Raw genomic sequence first — 27,402 nt, forward strand, 5'->3', positions numbered from 1 at the left:
AAAATGATATTGATAAAAACAGAACTTTTTTTTTTTTTTTTTTTTTTTACTTCCAGGGTTATTGCTGGGGCTTGGTGTCTGCACTAGGAATCCACTGCTCCTTTAACCATTTTTCTTTTTAAATTTCTTTTAAAAAATTTGGATAGAACAAAGAGAAATTAAGAGGGGAGGGGAAGACAGAGATGGAGAGAGAAAGATAAACACCTGCAGACCTGCTTCACTGCTTGTCATGCAACCCCCCTGCAGATAGAGAGCCATGGGCTCAAACCAGAATCCTTGTGCTTAGTACTATGTGCGCTTAACCCAGTGTGCTACCGCCCGGCCCCAAACCTTTAAGTTTTATTTCACCACTTGACTAAACCTATAGCACATGGTTACATCCCCCCAAAACAAGCTTATAATCAAAATAATTGAAATTTATTTATTTTTTTATTTTATTTATTTATTCCTTTTGTTGCCCTTGTTGTTTTATTGTTGTAGTTATTATTGATGTCATTGTTGTTGGATAGGACAGAGAGAAATGGAGAGGAGAGGGGAAGACAGAGAGGGGGAGAGAAAGACAGACACCTGCAGACCTGCTTCACCGCCTGTGAAGCGACTCCCCTGCAGGTGGGGAGCCGGGGGCTCGAACCGGGATCCTTCCGCTGGTCCTTGTGCTTAGCGACACCTGCGCTTAACCCGCTGCGCCACCGCCCGACTCCCGAAATTTATTTTGAAAAGAGAATGAACTATGTTTCTTATCCACTCTGGGTAAATTTATTTTAAAAGGCAAATAACCCTCATTATCTTTACTAAACCCTCATTATCTTTACTAAAAATCAACATAGATCTAAGAGAATTACTGTGTTAGACTTTGTATGATTTGAAATTGGAAAAAAAATCTGTAAAGAATGAATATAATCTTGATGGCTACTAAAAGTGACTTAAATGTAATTTTTGTATCTACAGGTTTTAAATCCATTCTATGTGTTCCAAGCCTTTACCCTAACTTTATGGCTGTCTCAAGGTTACATAGAATATTCTGTGGCCATCATCATCCTTTCTGTTTTATTCATTATCTTAAGTGTGTACGATTTGCGACAGGTAAGTGCTGACATCACAGTTTAATTCTGTTTAGCTTCTGGCTGCACAAGAAGCAGAAACTATGGGGTTTTCACTGAGAGCAAGGGGTTGCTTTATTAAGCATAAGCCTTTAAAAAAGCAAAAAGCCAGGACTTACTAAAGCTGGAACCTTAGGAGGAAGGTTTCAGAAATTCCAGATAGGTTCAAACATCTTTGAAAAATAATTATTAACTGAAGTCTTCATTGAATACCATGCTTAGAAAGATTCTGACTGGGGCCAAGAGGTGGCACACCTGGTTAAGCACACACATTACAGTGTGTATGACCCAGGTACAAGCCTGTGGAAGTGGGGTTGGTTCATGAGTTTAAAGCATGGTTACAGGTGTCTCTCTGTTTTTCTCCCTCTCTATCTCCCATGTCAATTTCTGTCTCTATCCAATGATAAATAAATAAAATATTTTTTTAAAAAGAAGGACTCGGATGCTATAGCTGAGGGTGGAGAAGAGCATTGTGATGGACTAATGCCCATCATGGCTGTACAGAGTGAGGGGCAGTCTCCTAACTGTGCATAAAAAAAATCTCAGTATGCAGTGAAAGAAACCCAACTTGAACTCCAGTAACTCATAAACAGTTTCATAGTTATTTTTACTTTAGGTATGGATGGGTTAAGATACTCAAATAATGATTAGGAATCTGTTTCTTTTTATCTCTTAACCCTACTTTACTACAGTGCTACAATAAGTATGGTGTGTGGGCTGGCTTGCAAACTATTCATTATCTGTCAGTGATGCAGGAAAGACTTCTGATGTGAGAGTAGGCATCTATAAATTTCTGCCGTTATTTGACATTGCCACAAAGTGCAAGCATTTTTATTTTCCCTGTAATTGTGGTTTGAGAAATAATGTTTCATTATATGCCATCTTTACATCTTGATATGGCCTTTATATATCATTTCAAAGAGGCTCATCACAGTTTCAGATGTTAAATTCAGGCTTAGAATCCAAATAGAACATATATATTTTCTTCAGGGCCCATAATCTCAGATGAATAGAGGCATTTTCTCTTTACTAAAGTTCATATTAATAGCCTCCATAGGATCAGTGGAAGCAGAAAGCATCAGTTCCATCATGCTTCATCTGTCTCCCAACTCTTTTTCTTCAGCTTCTACTGCAGTATATGTAGTGTCAGGGATCAAACCTGGGGCCTCAGTTTTGTAAGCCATGTGCTATACCTGCTGAACTATTTCCCTGAATCCTCTTGGGGTTTTTATTTACTTTTAGTGATTTATTAATGGTTTTCAAGATTACATGCTAACACACCGTGCCCACCACCAAAGGTCTGTTCTATCTGGGTTCTTTTAAGTGAATACTTAAACTCATCTTCTCTTATGTTGGAAAATATGCTATTTTCCTTGTGCATGAATGTTGTCCCACTCTAAGCCCCAAGCTGCAATTTAGACTTCCATCCTTTATCTCTGTCTCTGTCTCTCAGTCTCTCTCTCTCTCTCTCTAGCTTAAAACCAGCACAGCCAGTTCACTACTCCTGATATCCTTATTTCCTTCCCTCCCCCTTTCTATTTTATTTGATAGGACAGAGAAATTGAGAGTGAATGGAGAGACAGACAGACAGAGAGAGAGAGAGAGAAAGGTAAACACCAGTAGATCTACTTCACCACTTGTGAAGCTTCCCTCCTGCAGGTGGGGAGCTAGAGCATATGGTAATGCTTGCACTCAAGTAGGTGCCATCACAGAGCCACCAATAGAAGTTGCACAAAATTATTCATTAGTTTCACAATAATTATTCATTATTCATAGTCTTAGAAGTTTTTGTTTTTTTAAGAGTTTCATCTGTCTCACAACATTCCTAAAATTTCCTAGAATTTCTAGCTTCTGGTGTTTTGTTTTGTTTTTTTGCCTCCAGGGTTATTGCTGGGGCTCAGTGCCTGCACCATGAATCCACTGCTCCTGAAGGCCATTTCTTCCCCCTTTTGTTGCCCTTGTTGTTGTAGCTTTGTTGCGGTTATTATTGTTGTTGTTGAATCATTCGTTGTTGGATAAGACAGAGAGAAATGGAGAGAGGAGGGAGAGACGGGGGGGGGGGGGGGGGGGGGGGGGGGGAGACAGACACCTGCAGACCTGCTTCACCGCTTGTGAAGCGACTCCCCTGCAGGTGGGGAAATGGGGGCTCGAACCAGGATCCTTGCGCCGGTCCTTGCGCTTTGCGCGGGTCCTTGCGCTTTGCGCCACGCGCCCTCAACCCGCTGATAATGTTTGATAATGTTTCAGTAAGAGAATTTGCAAGAGTTTCTTTTTCTTTTTTTCTTTGCTAGAGGGAATTAATGGTTTACAGTCAACAGTAAAATACAGTAGTTTGTACATGTGTAACATTTCTCAGTTTTCCACATAATAATTCAACCTCCTCTAGGTCCTCCTCTGCCATCATGTCCCAGGACCTGAACCTCCCCAGCCCCCACCAGAGTCTTTCACTTTGGTGCAATACACCAAACCCAGTCCAAGTTCTGATTTGTGTTTCCTTATTTTTCAACTACTTTTTCCTCTTCTTCTTCCCCTTCCCCTTCCCCTCCTCCTCCTCCTCCTTCTTCTTCTTCTCATTATTATTATTATTATTATTACTAGTGATTTAGTAATGAAGACAAGAATTATGGAATAAGAGGGGTACAATTCATACAATTCCCACCACCAGAGCGCCATATCCCATCCCCTCCATTGGAAGTTTTCAGTCTTTTTTTTTTTTTTTTTTTCTGGCTTTGACTTTTTCCAGATATTAAAAAAAAAATGTGTAGTCAAATATTTTTCTCTTTTCCCATATCACTTCTGTGTTCCCTGTTTTAGTTATAGAGAACTTCTAGGGTGGCAGGTGGTGGTGCACCTGGTTGAACGCACATGTTACAGTGCACAAGAACCCGGGTTTGAGCTCCTGGTTCCTGCTTGCAGGGGGGAAAGCTTCATGAGTGGTGAAACAGTGCTGCAAGTCTCTCTCTGTCTCTCCCCTTATGTCCCCCTTCCCTCTTGATTACTGGCTGTCTCTATCCAATAAATAAATAAAGATAATGAAAAAGAGAGAATTTCCAAATTTAGGTTCTTTCTTTTCTATTTGTAATATTCTTAACGTTTACTTTCAACTTCTTAATTAAATCTAAACATTCAGATTCTGCACTTTAGCTGAGTCCTTAAATACCCTTACTCAAATCAATAACTAATAAGTAACTTCAGATTTGATGGCAGTGTTAGAAATGCTTAGAGTCTAATCCTATTAGCAGAGAGTATTTGTGCATATAAGCTTATCTGACCCGATATGTGAGGTATTGCATGACATTAATCATTACCAATTTAGCACTTTCCTGTTCGCAATGGGTTTCCATATCTGTAGTCTTCTGAGGAACATGGAAATTTGTAAAATGATACACATGTGATGCTCTATCCTCCCTTTACCTGAGGATAGGACCAGAGGCAGTTAGGAAGGTGAGGTGACATTCCCATGCTCACCAAAAATGATGGCTCTAGACCTCGGCCCCAAGTTCCCTGACAACAAGTCACATACTACAATCTTAAAGTGACCTATACGCTTTTTTCTTTTTCTTTTCTTTCTTTTCTTTTCTTTTCTTTTCTTTTCTTTTCTTTTTTTTTGTGGCAGTAGATAATTGGAAAAGTCTTTCTTTTAACAACAACAACAAAAAATATCTGGGAAAGGATGGTGGTAGGAATGAAAGACCACCCACTGCCATGTCCATATCATCCTATTGAACTAGACTGAAGATCATCATTTCCATCATTTCACTAAATCAGAGAGAGAAATACATGTTACTGAAAACTGAGACAGGTGGTATTGGCAAGAGTAGAATAAAATATTCTTCCTGCATCAGTTCTGTTCCAAATCATGTCACACAGAGAGAGCTTCCTTTCCTAAGCTGAGAGACACTCTGCTGCAATTTCTTTCTAACAAGTTTGGGCAGTTAAGAGTGCAAAACCTGGCTCTCCACTGTATTTACATTGAACTGTATTGCATACTCCACTGTGGGCTCCATGGGTGGCTGCTAGAAATAGCATGGAGAGTACCCAACCCACAGTGCTTTGCCTTCAGTCATGACTGAGCCTGGCTTAAGAGTCACCTGAGTTAATGCCCTCATTACTCATCTCTGGAGGAAATCCAGCCACAGGAAACACAAGGACACACAGCAACAGATGCCGAATAATAACTAAATGCAAATGAGTCTTAGAAATGGATCCTAGTCCTACTGAACTGGAGAAACCAGAAGGGGCTTGATGAAAATCATGCACTGAGCTTTGAAATCATCACAGCACTTGCATTCTTTTAGCTGGCTGGTTGTCATAGAAACCCATGTTTGTAGCGATTCTGCATACATTAGCTCAAAGAGGATGCTTAGATTATCTTACTACAGTTTTTTTTTTGGGGGGGGGAAGTAGACCAATTTAATTCTGCAAAATAATATTTTCTGAGGGCCTACTATGTGATAGACTCTCTGGATACGTGGATGACTATGCAGGCCTTTCTTCTCTGAACTCACAGGGGTAACTTGACAAACAAATCGATAGCTGTCGTGGAATGTGATCAGTATACTGACACAAGTAAAAAAAAAAATAGAAAGAAGAACCATTAATTCCTCTTGGGGTTGCTGGGAACTTATAGAGTGGAGGGGATGTCTGAGCAGGGCATTATAGGAAGAACACTCTGGGTGAGTATTTTAGGGAATAGTTTGAGCACAGGCAGAGAAGCCCAGCATGTTCTTCAGAATCCTCAGTCTGGAAAACAAATCCAGGTTCATGTTGTAGTGAGTTTTGAGTATTACAGTCAAGTATTAGTAACTCATGCTTTCACACTTCCAAATGTGCCGTCAAGCACTTAAGCTAGATTGAAGGTATCATGGCATTGACTAAAGGATTCTCAAAGCAAGAACATAATTTAAGGAAAGTGTTAAGGAAAGATGTGTTTTTCTATAAAGGGAGAAAAATAAAGGTATTTTCAAGCATTTTAAAACATATTCATCATCAGAAAAAAGTTTAGAGTCTGATAAGTCTGGGTTTTATTGTCAGTTTAATAGTAAGTAAATATTGTGTACAATTTAATGTTTATTTTTTTTAAATCATTATCTTTATTTATTGTATAGAGACAATCAGAAATCGAGAGGGTAGGGGGAGATAGAAAGAGAGACACCTGCAGCCCTGCTTTACCACTTGCCAGCTTTCCCCCCTGCAGATGGGGAGCAGGGGCTCCAACCTGGGTCCTTATGCATTGTAAGATGTGTGCTCAACCAGATGCGCCACAATTAATGTTTCAAGCCCTTTCTTATTGTTTGTTTTTGTCTTGATATAGGAGATAACATTTTTACCACAGAGTTATTTTGAAAATCAAATACAATCAATCCATATATCCCAAGTACCTACAAAGTGCCTCACACAGAATAACTTCTATTAAGAAATAACCATTGTATTATATATATATATATACATATATGTGTGTATATATATATATATATATATATCCAGATTATCTCTTCTGTGATAGCTTGAGGTTTTGAAAACATCTCAGCAACACAAAATAAATCAGTATAATGCCATTTTAGAGACTGAAGGGAAGTTGAAATGATCCAGTTCAATGCCACCTACTTACAGAGCAAAAATTAATCTACATGGTGATTTCTCTTACATGCAGATATATGTCTGGTTAGTGAGTAAACCTAACTCACACCTAAATAATTCCAGCTGAACCCCACATTCTTGCCACTAAGCCGTGACTGATTTCTTTACTATTGTCAATCATTAAAATGAATGCCCAGCAGACCAGCCTCAGAAAGTCAGTTTAGCACTTCCCAAACAATAAGTTTATACTCAATAGTAATAACACTTCTTCCACTCAATTGGTCCAAATTATTAGCTTTGCATGAAAAACTGAAGTCAATAACAAATTGTTTTATATAAATATTAACAGTGAAGTCATATGCCCTCTCAAGAGGAAAGTTGCATAATTGTGTGTAGTGCCGGTCTTAGTCTGGTGACATTGCTAACATTAAAAAAAAAAAAAAAGCATCCATTAAGTAGATGGAAATAACTTCTAATAGTAAATTTGAATAATTTTTCTAAAACAGTCTTATTTTCAATGTAAGTTAACCTGCGCTTAAATGCTATTAATGATATCTCAACCTCTTCTACTTAGAGGTAGTCAGATAACTGACATTCACATAAGATAGGAGGCACTGCTTCCCAGTGTCCCCTCTCCCAACCCTTGCCAGGCCAACATGATGGTCCCTCTGCTGAGGGTACCCTTACAGTCAATGTGAAACTGTGTGAATATTAGGTTACACAGGCTCCTGTGCTAAATATGAATAGACATTCTTACTATTCTTACTTCTGCCTTCCTGTCCCTGAGTTAATGCTGGAGGTACTGCTTTCACTGATCTAGCCTGCTTCCCTTCCCTCCACTTTGCACAAGCTCACTTCTCAGTTAATTCCACCTACAGAAAGTCTTTTCAATTCCTGTACTTAGGCAACTGTTGTTTCAACAACATTCTGAATTGACACTTATTGAGGTCTTAGCATTGTAATGATTTCAACATGAATGGATGAATAAAATAAACATTAGCCAATTTAAAAACTCCTATCAGATTTTATTCTATTATTGTCACTACTGGGGATTCACTGCCCCCCCCCCCGGGCTAACTTTTTAAATTAGAACAGAGATAGAGGCAGAGAGACAGAGGGAAAGACATCACAGCATTGAAGTTTCCTCTACTATCTGGAGGAACATGGATGATGTGCATTACAAAGTAAGTGCACTATCCAATGGAGCTATGATTCTGAATAAAATACTGCTATTATCTCCACTTTCAGTTGAGGAAAATATCCTAAGCGTATATAATTTATAGCACCAGAGTTCTAAACAGAGCAACGAAAGAGCGGCCCACAGAGAGGAAGTAAGCTGTTTCTGGTTTCAGTGTTCTCTGTATAACTGTGTATCCTCACAAAATGAAACTTTCTCTCTCTCTTTAAATATTTATTTGTCTTTGTTTGATAGGAAAGAGATAAATTGAGAGGGAAGGGGGAGACAGAGATGGAAAGAGAAAGGGAGATATCTGCAGCCCTGCTTCACTGCTTGTGAAACTTCCCCTTACTCCTAGCAGGTAGGGACTAGGGGCTTGAACCCAGGTTCTTGAGCATGGTAATGTGTGCACTCAACCAGATGCACTGCTGCCCAGTCCCTTTTTTGCTAGTTCTGGGGGATCAGGTTATTTTTCCTGAGTTACATGTTATTAAGCCAATGAATTAATTTCCTGCCCCACAGAGGAGTTTGGGAAAGGAGTTGGGGTATCAAAAACATAAATGGAGTCTTTTCCCCCGACTTGGTGTAACAGCAGGCTCTGCTTGTGTTATATTGAGAAGGTGTGTTTGTCGGAGTATGGGCTCTCTGAAACTTAAATGTTGGTTTCAAATTGGTAGCAATCAGTGAAGCTGCATGACCTTGTGGAGGATCACAACAAAGTCCAGGTTACCATTCTCACGAAAGACAAAGGTAAGTGATATGTTGTCATCTCAGCATCCTAATGTTTCTAAGAGAATTCAGTATCATGTGTTACTATTAGCCAAGGAGACAGTCTTTTCTGACTGAACCCAGATCTAAAGTAAGGCAAACTAAGCATTGTCAGACAAAATTTTAGGAGGCAAAGTCACTCAGATGCTGAGCTGGGAATGAGCTCCCTCTCATGCCTTACCCTTACTCCAAGTTCTAATTAAACCATTTCTACCCAACAGGTGGATTATTTCAAATTCTATCCATGTTGTGAATGCCACTCATTTGAACAATACTCCATTAGTCTTCTTAAGGCTTTTTGATTTTTCCAAACAAATAACCATTCTGAGCAGACCCTTCTTCATACCTTTTATTCTACCATCTAGAACAGAGACCTGAGCAAGGCTTGTAAATGGATGCCTAAACACTTGTCATTTGCTCTGAGTTCATCTGGGGTAGGGTGGCCATGGTTTGCTGGGATGAGTGAGGAGCTGCACCTAAGGGCAGCAGAAGCTGTGAAGATGGTGTGCATTAGGCCCCAGTCTAAGGACATTGTACCAGGATGGGTCAGAAGCCCAGTCGAAAGAGTAGGTAGCAGCAAAGGGGTGGGCCTTTGCTATCTAATAGCCATGAGTATCTTCTGTGTGCAGAGTGCTGCCCAAAGTACTAGAATCATGATGGGACCAGATCTAATCCTTTGCTATGGCCCTAGGATCAATTTCCTTCTGACCCTGAATCACTGGGAATTAGTGATTGAAAGAAAAGAATCTGGAGCAAGTCAAAATGCAGGGTAGTTCTGATCAACAGTTTTTTTTTTTTTTTTCCCTCCAGGGTTATTGCTGGGCTCGGTGCCTGCACCATGAATCTACCGCTCCTGGAGGCCATTTTTCCCCTTTTTGTTGCCCTTGTTGTTGTAGCCTCACTGTGGTTATTATTATTGTCATGTTGATGTTGTTCATTGTTGGATAGGACAGAGAGAAATGGAGAAAGGAGGGGAAGACAGAAAGGGGGAGAGAAAGATAGACACCTACAGACCTGCTTCACCGCCTGTGAAGCGACTCCCCTGCAGGTGGGGAGCCGGGGGCTCAAACTGGGATCCTTACGCGGGTCCCTGCACTTTGTGCCACATGTGCTTAACCCACTGCACCACCTCCCAACCCCCTGATCAACAGTTTTAAAAGAGCTTTCAGTCACTCCCATTCTTAAGTAAGAACAAGAAAAAGCTCTTCATGGAAACTTTGATGTTGTGTAGGTTTGCAGGAGCTGGAATCCTGTTTCTTGGTTCCTGGAGATATCCTTGTTCTCCCAGGAAAACTATCATTGCCATGTGATGCTATTCTGATTGATGGGAGCTGTGTGGTGAATGAAGGCATGCTCACAGGTAGGTAGCTGTCATGGGACCTTCCTCTTCTGTGTTCAACATGAGGCCAAATGTCAACAAAGCAGATGAACATATACTTAAATGCTTTATACCAAGCACAGGCTGAGAAACTGAGAAGTGCACGAGAGAGGCACACATAGTCTATTCATGCAGAGAGAAATGGGGTATATGCAAACAGGAGCTATTTAATAGTATAAGAATGAGGTCACAATAAATCTGCAACAAGAAAAATAAAACCCTCTAACCAAAGGTGTGCCTGACAGGTGGGGTGAGGAGGTGATTTGGTGCAGAGGAGAGTGAGAACAGTATGTCATCTTTTCATAAATGTGAGAATTGTTCATACACACATCCAAACAAAAATGCAATAGAAACTTACCAATCCCTACTGTTGGCAAAGCATAGAGATTTTATCCAGCCCTGCCCTGAATAGATAAAAAACTGAGTCCCAGTTTTCACTGGAAAGTAGACTGAATTGGCCCTGTGGGTAAAGGCAGCCAGGCAGTTCTGCCTTTTGAAATTGTATTTCTATCTCATCTTACTGAATAGAAAACCAATTTTCTAGTTAGGGTACAAACCATTCTTATTCTCATTTGTACTTTATGAAGTTCACCTAATTTTGCTTAATTATAGTGAGTGCTGTTTATAAAATACCCTTCAGGCAAAAAAAAAATCATAGTGAGAGAAGAAAAGACTATATGGTAACAAAAAGAAGAAAGAGAAGGAGAAGAATAAGGAGGAGGAGGAGGAAGAAGAGGAGAAGAAGGAGGAGGAGGAGGAAGAAGGAAGAAGATAAAGATTTGTCTTTTGTGCTTACAGACTGTTGGATTTTTATGCTTCTAAGTGGTATCAACAGAGAACCTACACCCCCCCACACACAACTTTTTAATATCACCTAAATGTAAAGGGAGCCATTATCTATTCCTAAATTGTTCAACATAAACAGATTCTACATTAAAAATGAGTCTGCTTAATTTAAAATTGAAACAAGAAAATGCAGTAAACATAAATATGTTCAGTATAATCACAAAATACCCCTTTAATGTGCTGAAATCTAACTGCCTTATAATGATAGTGATGAGGATTTGCATACTGATCATATCTTTCATCCAGAATGTAGCTAGAACACGATGCAAAACTCCAGCCCAGGAAAAACTAGTCTGCAAATCGAAAGGCAGCAAGGCTCGGATTTCTCAGAAGCCTGCTGGTGAAGAATGGTTTCTCTCTTAGGTGACAGAAGGCATGGCCGTGAGAAAACAGGAAATCCACATGTTTACTCCCCTGGCTCCACTGACTTATGGGCACAGTCCTTGCCCTGACTCTCAGGAGAGCACAAAGGTTTTCAAAGAAGTAGAAACAACAAACAAAGCTGTCTTTTAATAAATGTACAAAATTGACCTAAAATGGCATAGGCATTTCTAGGTTATGTTTCTGGAAAAGTAAAGTCATCCAGCATCTAATATCTATTTAATAAATTTTCAACATTTTAATTTGTCATCAATAGTATTCTACAAGATTAAGATTACAATATATAATTCCACACCACACCCACCATCAAAGTTCTGTATTTACGCCCTCCTAAAGATAACCACCATAGTTCTCAGAAGCTTTACAGGTTTGTTTGCTTCTGCTTGTATTTTTGTTTTATGTTTTATTATTTATTTTTTTGAGTAGAGTTTATGTGAATTAGATTTCTAGATTCCACATATGAATGAAACCATCTGGTAGTTATTTTTCATGTCTTTATTTTGCTAAGCATAACCACCTCCAGTTTTATCCATTTTATCTCAAGGGCACAATATCATCTTTTTGATTATGCTATAGTATTCCATGGAACAGTAAGTTCTATGCTGTTTGATTACTATTGCTATATAGTACAAACTGAAATTGGAGGACTTGATTCTTCCATTTTTTCCCTCTGAATTGACTTGGCAATTCATGGCCTTTTGTAGTTCCACTCATATCTTCTTTAGCCAGTAATCTGCTGATGGGTATTTAGGCTCTTTACACTCTTTGGCTATTGTAAATAATGCAGCTATGAACATAGGGGTGCATATGTCCCTTCTAATTAGTGTTTGAATGACCACTAGATAAATGCCTAGGAGTTGTGTTGCCGGATCATGAACTACTTCCATTTCTTACTTGTTTAAGGACTCTCCATACACTCGAGAGGGGCTATACCAGTTTGCATTCCCACCAGCATTGTAGCCCATTTCCTTTATCTTCACAACCTCTGTAATACCTGTGTTTACTGGTGTGCTGATGTAGACCTTTATGGGGTGCAGAAGGTGGGAGGTCTGGCTTTTGTAATTGCTTCTCTGCTGAACATGGGCATTGATAGGTTGATCTATAATCCCAGCCTATTTGTGTCTTTCCCTAGTGGGGCAGGCCTTTGGAAAGGTGGGGTTCCAGGACACATTGGTGTCCTGGAACCCAGGGAAGTAAGGTTGGCGACACGGTAGCAACTGCAACTTGGTGGCTGAAAAGCGTTAAGATATAAAGCAGAATAAATTGTTTAATAATCAGGAACCTAAAGGTAAGAATACAACAGATGAGACTTGACGTCTCCATTTTGGAAAAAGCTAGTAGGTCTATTTTAGGTATTTTCCAAGGGGCCCATGACTTAATAATTTTTGCCTGAGCCCGACTACTTTCATGCAAGTGAACTAAAGGTATTGTCTGAGGAAGATGGTGTCAGAGTTGGAAATAGGACTAGAAAGCTGGATCAGGGCAGAGAGTAGCTCCCAAATATGGGAAAAGTATCTAAATACCATTCACTGTAAACCCCACTGATATGATCTGGTGCCCACATTCAGGCTGTGTAACCTCTGCATTTGGTGTGGCTTTCACTGTTGTGCCAGCAGGTGGCTAAGGTGTATGATTTCCCTGTTTATATATCTTTGTGGATCAGGGGAGATTTAATCTTGTGTCACAAGGCCAGTTTAGTGCCTTTGATGTTAGTACAGGGTCTCCTTGTTGTTGTTCTAGCTTCATGGGGTAGAAGGGGTACAACTCTACACAATTCCCACCACCCAGTCTCCATATCCCATCCCCTCCCCTGCATCTTAACTTCTTTTGCATCTTAAATATCCTGTTTTCTATCAGAGGAATGAGAGAAGTGATGCTGGCAAAGAATCATACAAAGTCAGTAATATGGTGATCAAGAGACCTAGTTTAGCTGTAGTCTATGTAGGAAATTACAGTCACAGATACTCAGATTGTGGTGATTTTGACAATCTAACAAGAGAGTTTGAGTTTTATTAGTAAGGAAATGGGAAAGCTCGGTGATTTTTGAGAAATGAAATAATAACAGGAGACTATGATAAGCTTCATCTGAAAATAGTTTTGGGAAACTGAACTGGAATAGAAAGACCAATTAGAAATAAGTATACATATAGAAATAAGTATACACAATAGAAATAAGTATACATAAGTATACATATACCAATTAGAAATAAGTATACATACCAATTAGAAATAAGTATACGCATGCACACACACACACACTTTTTTCTGGTTCTATTTAATTAATTAATTAATCAGTCCTTTCTGGGACTTCCACCTCCTGGGATGATTTCTTAAAATAAAGAAAGACAGGACACAGAGAGGCAGAATACAAACACCACAGTGCCAAATCTTCCTCCAGTTCAGTTAAAAATTGGGGTCAACCCTATGTCGAGTGCATGGCAAATTAGGTGGAATGCATTACCCAGGTGAGTGATTTCACCATCCCTCTCCTCCTGGGTTCCTTGTACAAAACATCTAAAACCCTTGGAAATTCCTAAGTGATGTAACTCTGTGGACACCTGGATGGCTCCTGGATGGAGTGTCATCAACAGACATATCAGGCCACAGAATCTCCAGGGAGTGGACAGGGATTAAAAACGGAGAATCAACTATGTCTACATGAGGAAACCTTCATAAATTATAATTGTAGTAGTTCTGGAGAGATTCCAGGTGGGTGAAGAAATTTATTTAGAAAGAGGGTAGCATAATCCAACTTCAAGCAGATAAAAGTTCTATCACTCAGGACTCTCCAAGATCTCACCCAATATATATCTCCATTGGGTTGTTTAACTGTAACCTTTAATAACAACTGGTGGATCAAAAAAGTATATTACCCCCCTTGTAGATGTAAGTATTTCTCTATGTTCTATGAGTCTTTCTGGTAAATTAATAGTATCTAAAGAGGGAGTTAAGAGGGCCTTCAACTTAAAGCTAATTGGTTAGAAGCACAGGTGGCAAGTTGGAATAAGTTTCGACTGAAAGTTGGGATTTTTGAAGCCTCAGCTTTGTGCATAACCAGGCTTAATCCCTAGCACCACCATAAACCTGAGCTGAGGAGTGCTCTGGTCTGTCTCTTCTCTCAATGTCTCTCTCTCTCTCTCTCTTTTTCTCAGTCTTTCATTAGAAAGACAAAGAAGTTGCCCCAGGTGTGGGGAAATTGCTTGTGCCTAAGACTCTATCACAATAATAAACAAACAAACACATAAATAAATACTTGGAAGGATGAAAAAGTGACAGTTCTGCTAATGTGGGCTGCATTAAAAAATTGTGATGATCTACGTAGGCCAGCTGTGGGAAAGTTAGGTAGATCTTAAATAAGTATTTGAACTGTAATCAAGACTTGATTATATTTCAACAACATCCTTAAGGTGTCACCTGACTTATAACATGGACATTAAGATCAATTTAGCTGTAGTTTGTATACTTTCCTGCTTAATATTACCTTTTTTTTTTGTATTTTTATTAGTGATTTAACAGCAGTTTATAGAATTATAAGTTTTCATGCTATAGTTTCATATATTTGCCAGAGAATGGCTCTACATGACTGCCTGAGTTGACACAGAGTGAACAAAATATAATCTTTTAGGAGAAAGTATTCCTGTGACAAAGACACCATTGCCTGATACAGAGAACACCATGACCTGGAAAACCCACAGCTCAGAGGACTATCGGAAACACGTCCTTTTCTGTGGAACAGAAGTTATCCAGATCAAGCCCTCTGGGAATGGGCCAGTAAGAGCAGTAGTTCTGCAAACAGGTTTGTAGATTCCAACTGTGTAACTGTTATAGCCCATTACTATAAACAGGGGGTTGGACTGGAGAAATTTTTTGTTGTTGTTTTTCAAAATTTATTTATTATTATTATTTCTTTATTGAGGGATTAATGTTTTACAGTCAACAGTAAATACAATAGTTTGTACATGCATAATAGCATTTCTCATTTTTCCACACAACAATACAACCCCCACTACTGGGTCCTCTGCCATCCTGTTCCAGGACCTGAATTCCTCCCACCCCAGAGTTTTTTACGTTGGTGCAATACACCAACTTGGACTGGAGAAATTTTGTTTAGACTAGTAGAGAATGCCACATTCTAACAATTGTTTCCAGTCAGAACTTTATTGTTCTAAGTTGGCGTCTTTTTCAAATGCATGAACCAGTCCATGCCCTTGTGTATGACCCATTCACATAAACAATTGGTATCACCTCAAAGGCAAAACACTATTCTTGTTTTTTCTCAGGCTGTCCTCTGCAACTTCTCTAAGTAATTACTAATAGCTTCAATATCTATCACTTGAGGACTTTTTCTTTGCAAAGAGTTGCTTCCTGGGCTGTTATTTTATGGTCTTGAAGGACATTTCCACCCAGGTGTCCTACTGATATTTCCTTTATCACGGCTTTTTGTTAAAAGCATCACCATCAATCTTCTCTGTTTCCTTATTTCTTTCTCTATTTCTCTTTCTTTTTTCTTCCTTCCTTCCTTCCTTTATTTTTAATGTTTCTTTTTTAAAAAAATATTTATTTACTTATTCCCTTTTCTTGCCCTTGTCATTTTATTGTTGTAGTTATTATTGTTGTTGTTATTGATGTCATCATTGTTGGATAGGACAGAGAGAAATGGAAGGAGGAAGGGAAAACAGAGAGGGGGAGAGAAAGATAGACACCTACAGACCTGCTTCACCACTTGTGAAGCTATTCCCCTGCAGGTGGGGAGCTCGGGGCTCGAACCGGAATCCTTGTGCTGGTCCTTGTGCTTCACACTACGCCATGTGTGCTTAACCTGCTGTGCTACTGCCCAACTCCCTCTAATATTTCTTATTTCCTCATTCTCTCTGGTGCAATGGAGTGCCATATATAGCGTGTCAATTCCACATTTACCTCAGGAGTTCTGTCTCCTTTATCATTTTTGGTATTTTATCCAGACCTTCATTAACTCCTTTCTAAACTATTATAACAAAAATATTATTCTGATGTCTCCCTTTCAACTTTTTCCCCCAGTCTTCTGCAACCTTACCTTCATTCTGACATCCAACTCCCATTTCTATAACATAGTTTGGAGAAGTTTATATTTAAAGTATTTTTTATGACTACCCTGCTAGGTCCAGTCTTTCACATGACATTTTATGACTCTCTTTATGATCTAGATCCAGTTCTCTATATCCACCCCTCTACTTATATTTTTTCCACAGATGCAAGCTTGTCTTGCACTGTGCTGTCTGAATGCCCACATTTTAGTCTACACAACAATAACTCATAGAGCAAGAGGAATTGATAAGGGCTAAGTAAATTGTTACTGGTGACTTGCAAGACCCAAGTATGTCAATACTCTGTTAGGTCACAGAAGCACTGTTTTCGTTTCATATTGAAATAACCTTATTAACCCATCCTTAATTCAATGACATCGTATTTTTTTCTCTTTTGGTTTTGAAGGAAACATTACTAAAGGACCTTATTCCACTTATGCTATCTTTATTTAGGTTACAACACAGCAAAAGGGGACTTGGTGAGATCTATCCTCTACCCCCGGCCTCTGAACTTCAAACTGTACAGCGATGCTTTCAAGTTCATAGTGTTTCTAGCTTGCCTTGGAGTTGTGGGATTTTTTTATGCCCTTGGTGTATATATTTACAATGGAGTAAGTATTGGGGGTAAGCCTTTTCAATAAGATAACTTTCTAAAAGAGCCTAACCCAATTCAAAAGGGCTACTCCCATATCCTATGAGTTAGTGCTCCCTAATAGAGTTTTGTTAAATGATGGGAATACTCTGTATCTACACTGTCCAGTTTATTAGTCTTTATTAGCACAGGGGAGAGGACCAGAGCATCACTCTGGCACATACAATGCAAGGGACCAAACCTGTGACTCATGCTGTCAGGTCTAACCCTCTAGCCAGGGCACCAACCCCCATGTTTCCAGTTTATTAGTCTTTAGCTACATGTGCTTAACAAGCACTTGATGTCCAGCCAGTATGATAGAGACAGTGATTTTTCATTTATACTTCAAAGCAATTCATCATTATTAAATGCATTAAATTTAACATTTTAATAAATTTGAATGTAAATAACATAAAAGTCCTCTGCTATAAACCAGGAGGCTCTAGTAGTGAAGGTTTCCTGGGGAGGACCAACTTTCAATGCACATCGAAGCACAAGACAAACCAGAGGCCCCATTTTCTTGGGGTCAGAACCTCTTGAGCTTTGTTTGCCTCTATTGCCAATGACTCAAGCTCAGAGAGAAATGAGAGAGACATCAGGATCAAAACTCCTCTGTGATTGTGGCTGGGGAAAGTAGTGAAGGATGGATTTTGTGATAAACTAAAATGTGTATCCAGCAGTCACTGTTACTGAACTTGAGTCTGTTTCCAATAAACAAAAGAGAACTTTATAGTTCACATCAATTGCATAAAAACCATAGAAAAGGCTGTAGAGGGTAGATTAGTAACTAGAATAACAATTCTCTAGTTTTTTTTTTTTGTCACTACGCTTTTCTATTTTGTGAATTCTCTAGGACCTTCCTGGGATCCTGTCTCCAAGAGAATAATTTAATAAAATAACATATTAGTTAGTCACACATATATGTCTGGGAGTTGAACAGGTAAGGATTTAAGTCCTCACAGTGAACTAGTATTTTGCCTTAGGGCAGTTATTTAATCATTTGAGCATGAATTTCCTCATCTGTTAAATGAGGGAAAATAATAGTATTTACAACATAAGACTATTGTGAGGAGCACCTGAATAAAGTTTGTAGCTGAACACAGTGGTTGTCCCAGAGTGTGTATATGGCAATAGGAAATTATGTCTACTGTTGACTTCTCTATGGAAAATAACACAGACTGAGGTCAGGGAAGAATATCTCTCAGGGGTTTTATTGCTTTTCCATTGCCTTAATGGGTGATGACTACCTCCAGGGTGTCAGAAATGGTGTTAGATTCTGTTGAGAGCTGAATACAATGAATTTCAAGATGAATACATCACAGCTGTTGCATCCATCCAGTGAGTTACAAAGGGAGCCTCCCAGGTTAGCAAGGCAGAGAGATTTATAAACCACCTATCAAGCCAAGGTATGAAATGCTACAACTCCAGGTTATTCCCCATACCCTGGGCATCCAGAGTGGGTGGTGAAGTAGAGCAAGCAGAGAAAAGATGACTTTGTGGGTGGAAGGAGTGTTCTATGGAGAAAGAAAAAGCCAGGGAACAGGAAGGATGTTGAGGCTGGAGTTGAGGTTAGAGTCTCCTCTGACTTGGGGTGGGAGATAAGGCTTTGGAGAGACAAGGTTATTTTTCCCCTTCGTCATTTGATAAAACAGAGAGAAATTGAGAGGGGGGAAAGATGGAGAGAAGAAGACAAAGATAGACACCTGCAGACCTGCTTCAGTGCTCCTGAAACTCCCGCCAGCAAGGAGAGGGGCCTAGAACCTGGGTCCTTGAGCCTATCCTTGCGCATAGTGCTATGTGTGCTTAACTTGGTGTGCCACCACTGGCCCGGGGAGACAAATCAAGGGAACTCTAAACTCACCAACAGAATCAGCAACATGGTGAATATTCTAGAGCCTGAGACGTTGGAGGAGAGGATGTCAGAACACCAACCCATGCTTTTAGGCTGACCTGTATGTATCTCCACCCCAGGTCCCTCCAAAAGATACAGCCACCATGGCCCTGCTCCTCCTCACCGTGACTGTCCCTCCTGTGCTGCCAGCTGCTCTGACTACAGGCATCGTGTATGCACAAAAAAGGCTGAAGAAAAAGAAGATCTTCTGTATCTCCCCACAGAGAATCAATATGTGTGGGCAGATAAACCTCGTGTGCTTTGACAAAGTACGAGCTTTGCTTTCTGTGGCGAGGCCAATGATTTCAAGGCACAGTACAGCTGGGAAGCACCTCAGGGAATGTCTGATCCAGCTCCCTCAGGCAGGGATTCTGAGGCCAGAGAGGGTGCTGTGAGTTCATGTGAGATCACACTGGAAACCTTCTTTACGGAGTCCTAGGGAAGTGGTTCAGTCATCACCTCATAAATTTCTTCCCTGTAAAAATTCAATATTTTCTGGTGCCTGTTTGGGTTTCAAAATAATCTCTTACTGTAATAACATCTAGATGACTGGCTTTTCAAGCAGAAATTATGAGGGACATTTCTGTTCCCTGAGGTGCTTCCCCCTGTGCTTGGGTGGATATATTCCATTTTCCACTTCTGCTTCTTTGAAGAGAGGGAGTGGACAATGCCTATTTATGTTCTTTGGTTCTGCTTTCCTCCCTCTGCACCCCAAAGCATCAGGAGCAAAGACAGGAGAAGGCTGGCTGTGCTGAGGACCCTGAAGATGTGGCAGAGAGGAAGTATGTTCAAATGGGGAGGGCTGCTACCACAGGAGAGGTGCTGAGTGCTCTTTCCATGAGAGAAGTGGACGACTTCCGCACTAGTCATCTACTATGCATATCAACTTTTGTTTGAGCCTGAGCCTGATCAATCTTTAGTTTAGCTTTAGCTTTAGTCTTAGTTTTAAACCATTATAATACACTGGGGCTGGCAAAAGCTTATTTCTCTTTAATTAACACACACTGGAAGAAAGTCCCATTAATAACTATTGTTAGTCCTATAGAAACTCACTGTCAAGATGAAGCCAGAGTCTAGGCCTTGAGAATACAGTGAAGCACATGTTTACTAGATCTGTGAGCAGATCATAGTCTTGTCACCTGCCACAGGCGGAAGGTCGCCTTAGAGCTATGGGTTTGGTAGTTGGAAATAATAGGCTCCAGGCTTCATGGCAAGTAGTTCAGAAACACAGAGATAGGAAGGCTAGGAAGACTGGTACATGTAGGGAACCGGACACTGAGAGTGGCCAGAATGTATGTGGTAGCAAATGCAACTGCAGAGGAGGCCTACAATTGCTTAGGGCCTGAGCTGCCCAAGTAAGGAGTGGGGCCTTATGGTGAAGGAGAATGGGAACTCGTATTGTTTTTCTAAGACCAGGAACCATTTCATTGGTGTGTTTACTTTACTTAGTCCATGGGGATAATTGGTGAGAGGTGATGAAAAGAGTAGATAAGATAGATGGAGAGCTGACTCATCATCCTGGACAAGTAAGAATGGAAAGGCAATGGGAGAGATGTCCAATGAGAGAGCAGATCTGATGTGTCTTGATCTCCGATTGACTGATTGATCTCTGTGTGTTTCCTTTGGTAAAAGTCCTCAATCATCACCCATATAGACTAGTACTGTTAACTTAAATAGCTTCATTCTAGTCTCAGGACCAGAATACAACTCTTTGGGAGTCTTCTGATAGAAATTCCTATTAAGGGGCTGGGTGGTGGTGCACTTACTTGAGTGCACGTATTACAATGTGCAAGGACCTGGGTTTGAGCCCCTAGCCTCACCTGCAGGGGGAAAATGTTGCAAGTGGTAAAACAGGTTTGCATCTCTCTCTCTCTCTCTCTCTCTCTCTCTCATTCCTCTGAATTTCTGGCTATGCTTATCCAATAAATAAAGATAATAAAAAATTAAAAAAGGAAATCCCTATTACTAACCTAGTAGCCTTACTAGTACCTAGAAGACAGAGGAGGGTGGTTAATAAAATATGTTAAGTTACTTGTTCATCTGTTGGAACACTGATTTTTCCAGATGGAATTATCTGATGTCTATCTAGATAGCTTCTTCCTCCACATACTCATATGCTCCTTTGCTAGACTATCTGGGGGCTGTTCCTTAGTTTCTTTGCCCAATTCTATATGGCAGAAGGACAGGTTGTAGTGCAAAGAACTCTTGACTTAGAATCAGAAAATGAATCCCATACAAAGTTTCTGTGTGAGATTTTTAAGGTGAAAATCTGAGCTACTATTATTTCTCAGTTTGTTTCCAGCTTTTACACTATAAGACTACCAATATAATGTTGACACAAGCATCCCCCAATTTACTGAACTTCTCTCTAGTATTACCTTAATTTAGAAATAATTGGATTCTAAATACATTTTCTCATATAAACTTCAGGTTTATACTGGTATATTTTAAGTTAGATAAAGCAATTTCTACCTTTTCTATTCATTTCAGCCCAAGCCTGGGTGAGTATTTATGCTAAAAAGTTTTTTTCTATCTTCCTCTCTAGAATTTCAACTATAATTTAGTTTTCTTTCTATTTATGGCTGCCTTTATTGTGTAAAGGCCATTTTCATGTAGAGAAATAACATGGTTCCATTTCTATTTTGCTGCATTTTTATCTTTATTTTCATGTTCAAAATATTGATGTTTAAAACCACAATCTAAGCATAAGGAAAACATTTCAGTTTGAATTAAGTTGCTAACTCTTTCTGAAATGGAACAAGTTAAGGGGATCTGAAATCTAAACACATAGATCAGGTGCCTAGTAAAATGCAAAGAGAGAATAAAGCAAATAGCTTTTCTTTGGCTGTTCTTCAAGAAATAATTCACACAAGCATGCCAACTATCGGTTAAAAGAAGACATGAAACAGACTCCTTAATTCTTTAATCCAGAAGTCCTGTATCGGCTTTGTTCTTCTGCATGCTATGTCAAGTCCATTTCATATTTTAGTCTAGTGGAAGTCTCCAAAGGGCCTAATTCTGATTCTTTCTTTCCAATTCAAAGAACACTAGTGTTCTGAGGGATATTTATTTCACCTCTAACCTGAAAATATTTCTGTTCCACTGACCCAGAAGTAAAAAATGAAATATTTTCATTATGAAAGAATTATGAATACATTTAGCATTATAATAATAGATGTTATTTGACAGAAAATGAGGCACTTTGGTGTCTTATACAGAGGTAATCTTTAAAATATAGTGCCAGAGACATGGGAGGTAGCATTATCAAATGTATCCCCTCGGGCCAGGAGACAGCTCATTGAGCAGAGCACACACTTTACCATGCACAAGAATCTGGGTGCAAGTTCCTGGAATAACACAGAGTACCAGGCATAGGGAAGTCTTCATGTGTGATGGAGCAGTGCTGTGATGTCTTCCCCCCTCTCTGTCTCTCTGTCTCTCTCTCTTTTTCTCTCTGACTCCGTTTGATACTGAAAGAAAAAAATTAAAAGAATGTATATTGGATAAATGGAATAATAGAGACACACACAAAAAATTTCCAGCAGCAAAATGAAAAGAAAGGATATTTCCCCTAGCACTTGCTAATATTCCACTCTGACTTGATAGTGAGGAGGCAACTGTAGCCCACTCCTTACTCTGCCGGACTGTTAAACAGAGTCAGGAGCCAGCAAAGTAAAAATGCCAACGTCTATAATTAATGATTGACTATGAAGCAACAAGCAAATTAGATGTTCTGTGATAGTACCCAGCACCATTTTGCTTTTTCTGTATCTGATACATACTCTCCCCCAAAGATATCAACCTTTCCCCCCTAGAACCTAACAATAAGACCTACTCATGGTCATTGATTACTATTTATTTTTAGCACTTCATTACTCTCTACAGTCCCAAGGTCTTTTATCCACATATTATCAATCTATAGTCCCAAGGTCTTTTATCAACATTTTATTATCAATCTGGACATCACACTGTCACCTGTATTTTTAGCAAAGTGCTGTGAACCAAATGTTAGACGGTCATTTAATTAGTCTTACAAAGACAAAAAAAAAAAAAAAACCATAATTCCAAGTTTTACTTAAGAAAGACAGTGCCAGCTGGAAAGTATGACTCAAGTTTGTTCTTGTTGGATTTACACCCACTGAACCTAGCTCACAACAATAAAGAAAACCCAAACAAGCAATTAAATTCAGTTGTAATGATTTATAACTAGGATACTAAAATTATCAACAGATCTGATTCTTTCCTTCAGGCATTTCCTTCTCTGATTTATGTTGATGCCTACAACCATGAATTTTGAACAACTAGAGGTACTATGACGTCTCGGAAGTTTGGGTTTTGTGTCAACCATGATATAATTAAAAGCTTTATTTATTTGCTTTTCTTTTTTATCACTGAGGCTTCAACACTCAAAGTCAGCATTTTAAGAATGAAATTGAGAGAAATAGAGGAAAAAATTCTATGGTCCCAGAACTTCCTCCAAAACAGTGGAGGCTAGGCTTGAACCTGGATTATGACATGACAAAGCTGGTACACTGTCCAAGTGAGCTATCTTTCCAACCTTAATTAAATAATTTAAATATTATGCTAATGCAAATTCTTTTTATTTTTCCAGACTGGCACTCTTACAGAAGATGGACTGGACCTCTGGGGGACTGTCCCCACTGCTGACAGCTGGTAAGCCTTTTACTGCAGATGGAATTTATAGTTGGTGGGTCTCCTTTGGTGACAGTCAAATCCATCCTTCCAGGGTTGAGGGATGAATGTCACATAAAATATATATAGTAATTAAGTAGAACCAGTTTCCAATTAGTCTAACATGTGACATTAAATGAGTTCTAAATTAAGAATCAGACAGGAAAGCAGGTCTTCAAACTCCACATGAAAAATGGAGTAGACTAAGTTGGATGATTAAGGAGTTGAATTAATAAAACAGGAGCAAAGAGTAAAATCAGGACTATGCTTAATTCAAAAGTGCAAGGATTTCCTGGGTAGTTATTTCTATGGTGAGGATGGGGGTGAGAGCTATCTAGAATAAGAACCGGATGTACTCTTTCATAAAGCTTGTACTCTAGTGGAATAAAAAAGTGAAAAATTCACACTTTTATTGTGCAACATAGATAGTGAGAATGCTGTTGTTAAGGCACACCTATCAGTGCAGAAGAATCTATAACAATTCCTGGATGTAGTACATTTTTGATTTCTTCAACAACAATGGATAAAGGAGAATGAATAAATCGAGAGGAAAGTAGCATTTACATAGGTTTTGAAGCATATTTATAAATATGGTCCAAAACCAGGCACTTAGAAAGGAAAAGGTCAGGCATGGACCTACTTGCCCAGCATATAGCTAGGGAGGGTCTACAATGCTCCTTGCTGGCCTTTCTTCCTTTTGGGGCAGAGACCTGCCTGCTCGATTTGAATGGACAGTTCTCTGCACTTCAGCTCTGACCACTTTACTTGGGTTCCAAACCATGACTAACACTGTCCTGTTATTGAAGGAGTCAAGACAGACAGTGGCTTCTCAAGACAATGATGCAGCTAGGGCTGCCAGCATAAGCAAAGCCAGGCAGTGAGATATTGCAGAAGATAGTGAGTTGGTTGGGTATCAGTGAAGTACCTTGGCTCTAGCCCTCCATATTTGTCTGTTTCTAGTTGCTCAAACTGGGCTTGACTCTTCTTCAGAGAGGCAGAAACTCTTCTGTCTAGAGCAGTAAAGAGGAAAAGATAGTTTTCAGTTTCTACACTTCCTCTCTCCCCTTCCTTGGCTATAGAACTCTGAAGCTTTGGAATAAAAATTAGAGAAAATGGCCAGGTGGTGGCATACTCACTAGAACATACATATTCCAATGTGCAAGAACCTGGTCTCAAGTCCCTGATCCCATATCCAAGGAGGGAACCTTCATATGTGGTGAAGCAGTGCTAGAGCTCTCTCTCTCTCTCTCTCTCTCTCTTTCTCTCTCTCTCTCTCTCTCCCTCTCATATCTCCTTCTTTCTTTCTCTTTCTCTCCCTTACCTCTCAATTTCTATCAAAAACAGACAAATAAAATCTTAAAGAATAAAATTAGAAGGGTGGGAGTAGATAGTACAATGGTTATGCAAAAAGACTCCCATGCCTGGGGCTCTGAAGTTCTAGGTTCAATTCCCCACACCACCATAAGCCAGAGCTGAGCAGTGCTCTGGTAAAATAAATAAATAAATAAATAAGGAGTCAGGAGGTAGTTCAGTGGGTTAAGCGCAGGTGGCATAAAGTGCAAGGGCCGGCGTAAGGATCCCAGTTTGAGCCCTTGGCTCCCCACCTGCAGGGGAGTTGCTTTACAGGCAATGAAGCTCTCTGTCTTCCCCTCCTCTCTCCATTTCTCTCTATCCTATCCAACAACGACGACATAAACAATAACTATAACAATAAAACAACAAGGGCAACAAAAGGGAGTAAATAAATAAATAAATAAATAACTTTCTTAAAATAATAAATAAATACATAAAATTAGAGACAATTAGGTAGTATTATTCAGTTCTAAAGTGGGAGGATAGAAAAATAAACCAAGTCAGTTCACTCTAAAAGAGGAAAACAAACTCTAGATGCTAAATACCAATGCTTCCTAGCCTCCTTCTCAAGAAACAGGGGCAAAGGCCAAAAGGTTGGCTAGCAGGGAGCATTTCAGAGTTCAGAACTACTTTAGCTTGAAAAAAATAGTACCACTAGGTAGCCCTCCTTCCTATCTCAGTTGCTTCACTGACCTAGAGTTTGTTCTGCCTAGTGTGTATTTGCTCTGGTCCTGAATATAATAATGTCAGCTGATGAGCTAGTTATAAATAACTTGACAAATACCGCCCTGGTTTTTATCCAAAGCTTCTGAAATTACAGAATTGATTGGTCAGTGGCAAATTCTGTTAACAAACAAATTCACATCCAACCCAAAGGAGTTTCATAAAGGCCAGTCTTCAGGCAGAATATTCTGGTTAAAAATTGAAGATACCAAGTGTACAGTTCTGAAGGGCAGAGAAATCTCAGTGTAAGTATAGAAACTGCAAGAATATTATTTGCTCTGAGGAAATTGTGCATAAAAGAAATTTGTATCATGAAAGTAAAGACTAAAAGGTTACATAGAACTAAGTAAGATAATTCTTGAATACTATATTCAGGTTTGGGCTTTATTAGATAACGTGTGAGGAACCACTGAAGGTTTGTACTGAACAAAACAGTATTCTTGAAGCACCACTTTGGCAAGATTCAAAGAGCAGAATGTCCAAGTATACTTTTGTTAAAGACTTTTGCTGATTAACTATCTTTTCTGTCAGTTTCCAGAAAGTCCACAGCTTCGCCTCTGGCAAAGTTTTGCCATGGAGCCCCCTGTGTGCTGCCATGGCCAGCTGCCATTCTCTCATCCTTCTCGATGGGACCATCCAAGGAGACCCTCTGGACCTCAAAATGTTTGAGGGCACTGCCTGGGTAAACTGGTAGTTTCTTGTTTCAACAAAATAAGGGGGAAAAAAAGTAAATACTTATTGGAAGCATTTAGTCTATCTAACTTTGGTTGTATCCCAAAGAAGCTTTCTAATAATGCATAAGTCTGATTTTACCTGAGTTTCCCAACCTCTGATGCAAATACCTAAGTCAGTGAGAGCAACACAACACTGGGTTCCATGAGCAAATAAACGTGGGAACTGCTTTGAAGCAAAGGTAAATTAGTTATGTTGACTGCATGATTTCAAACCATAGGTGCATTTCAAATATTGAAGGGGGTATATAAGAGGCAACTTTTGCCAGTTCCTTATTTTGAGGTCCAAACACAGTGCAGCTATTCTACTAAACATACTTGGAGAAATCAGAGTCAAAAACAGTGCCATCCAGTCAAGTAGCACTAGACATGTGACTACGGAACACTTGAAATGTGATTATGCACCCAAGGAACAGAATTTTCAGTTGTCTAATTTAACTTAAATTTAAACAGTCAGGAAGATTGGTGTCATCTACACATCAGACTGAACAACTCTCAGTAAAACTGGTCTAATTTCCTGAACTGAGTGTGAATGAACACCTTCTGGTGGTTGTTACCACATGGTAGGAAGACCTGTCCATTTCAAGACACTTCTGCTCTGTGACCCTAACTCCAGAAGTAAGGCACTAAACCTGCATCTTTTCTGTGTATCTGAGATTGTAGTGCCTCTCCCACAGACTGTGGTGAATATCAAGATTGTAAGCCTAAAGGGGTTGTGTTCTTTATAGTGTCCAATAAATGGAGGGTGTTCATTCATTAAGCAATTAAATAATTATATTCCTCTGCACCTCCTGCCCCCCACCAAATAGTTCTATAATACTTACTCCAACAGATAAGGTATAGGATGGCATTTAAGCAGAGTTGTAAAGGAAAGGAAACAAATGACTGCAAGGACTTCATATATATATATCTCACAAAGAAACTAATTTGGAGATGCATTCTGGAAAACTGTGGCTTTTTAGAGGTCAAAGTAATTAAAGGGAAAACCAAGCCAATATGGGGTGGGAGTGTATAGTCCTGTCACATTTTCTGTGAGAAAAGAAAGTGACACTAAGGAAATAAACAATAATCACTTTGCTGAATCTTTT

General features: G+C 39.5%; 1 protein-coding gene across 3 annotated transcripts in view; it reads left to right on the forward strand.

Annotated features, from left to right (window-relative positions):
• The window catches only part of ATP13A5 (ATPase 13A5), a 102,085-nt gene that overhangs the window by 24,683 nt on the left and 50,000 nt on the right, over window positions 1-27,402 (forward strand). For 2 of the 3 annotated variants that reach the window (XM_007517407.3, XM_060198498.1), the window contains exons 7-14: window positions 949-1,083; window positions 8,535-8,607; window positions 9,857-9,985; window positions 14,856-15,026; window positions 16,747-16,904; window positions 18,896-19,084; window positions 23,428-23,489; window positions 26,115-26,265. In XM_007517407.3, the coding sequence (XP_007517469.1) occupies window positions 949-1,083; window positions 8,535-8,607; window positions 9,857-9,985; window positions 14,856-15,026; window positions 16,747-16,904; window positions 18,896-19,084; window positions 23,428-23,489; window positions 26,115-26,265 (1,068 nt within the window). The remainder of the gene's footprint in view (window positions 1-948; window positions 1,084-8,534; window positions 8,608-9,856; window positions 9,986-14,855; window positions 15,027-16,746; window positions 16,905-18,895; window positions 19,085-23,427; window positions 23,490-26,114; window positions 26,266-27,402) is intronic. The other variant, XM_060198497.1, reaches the window with a different exon arrangement.

Source organism: Erinaceus europaeus, chromosome 9, assembly GCF_950295315.1.
Source record: "Erinaceus europaeus chromosome 9, mEriEur2.1, whole genome shotgun sequence".
In the NCBI taxonomy this organism is placed as follows: Eukaryota; Metazoa; Chordata; class Mammalia; order Eulipotyphla; family Erinaceidae; genus Erinaceus; species Erinaceus europaeus.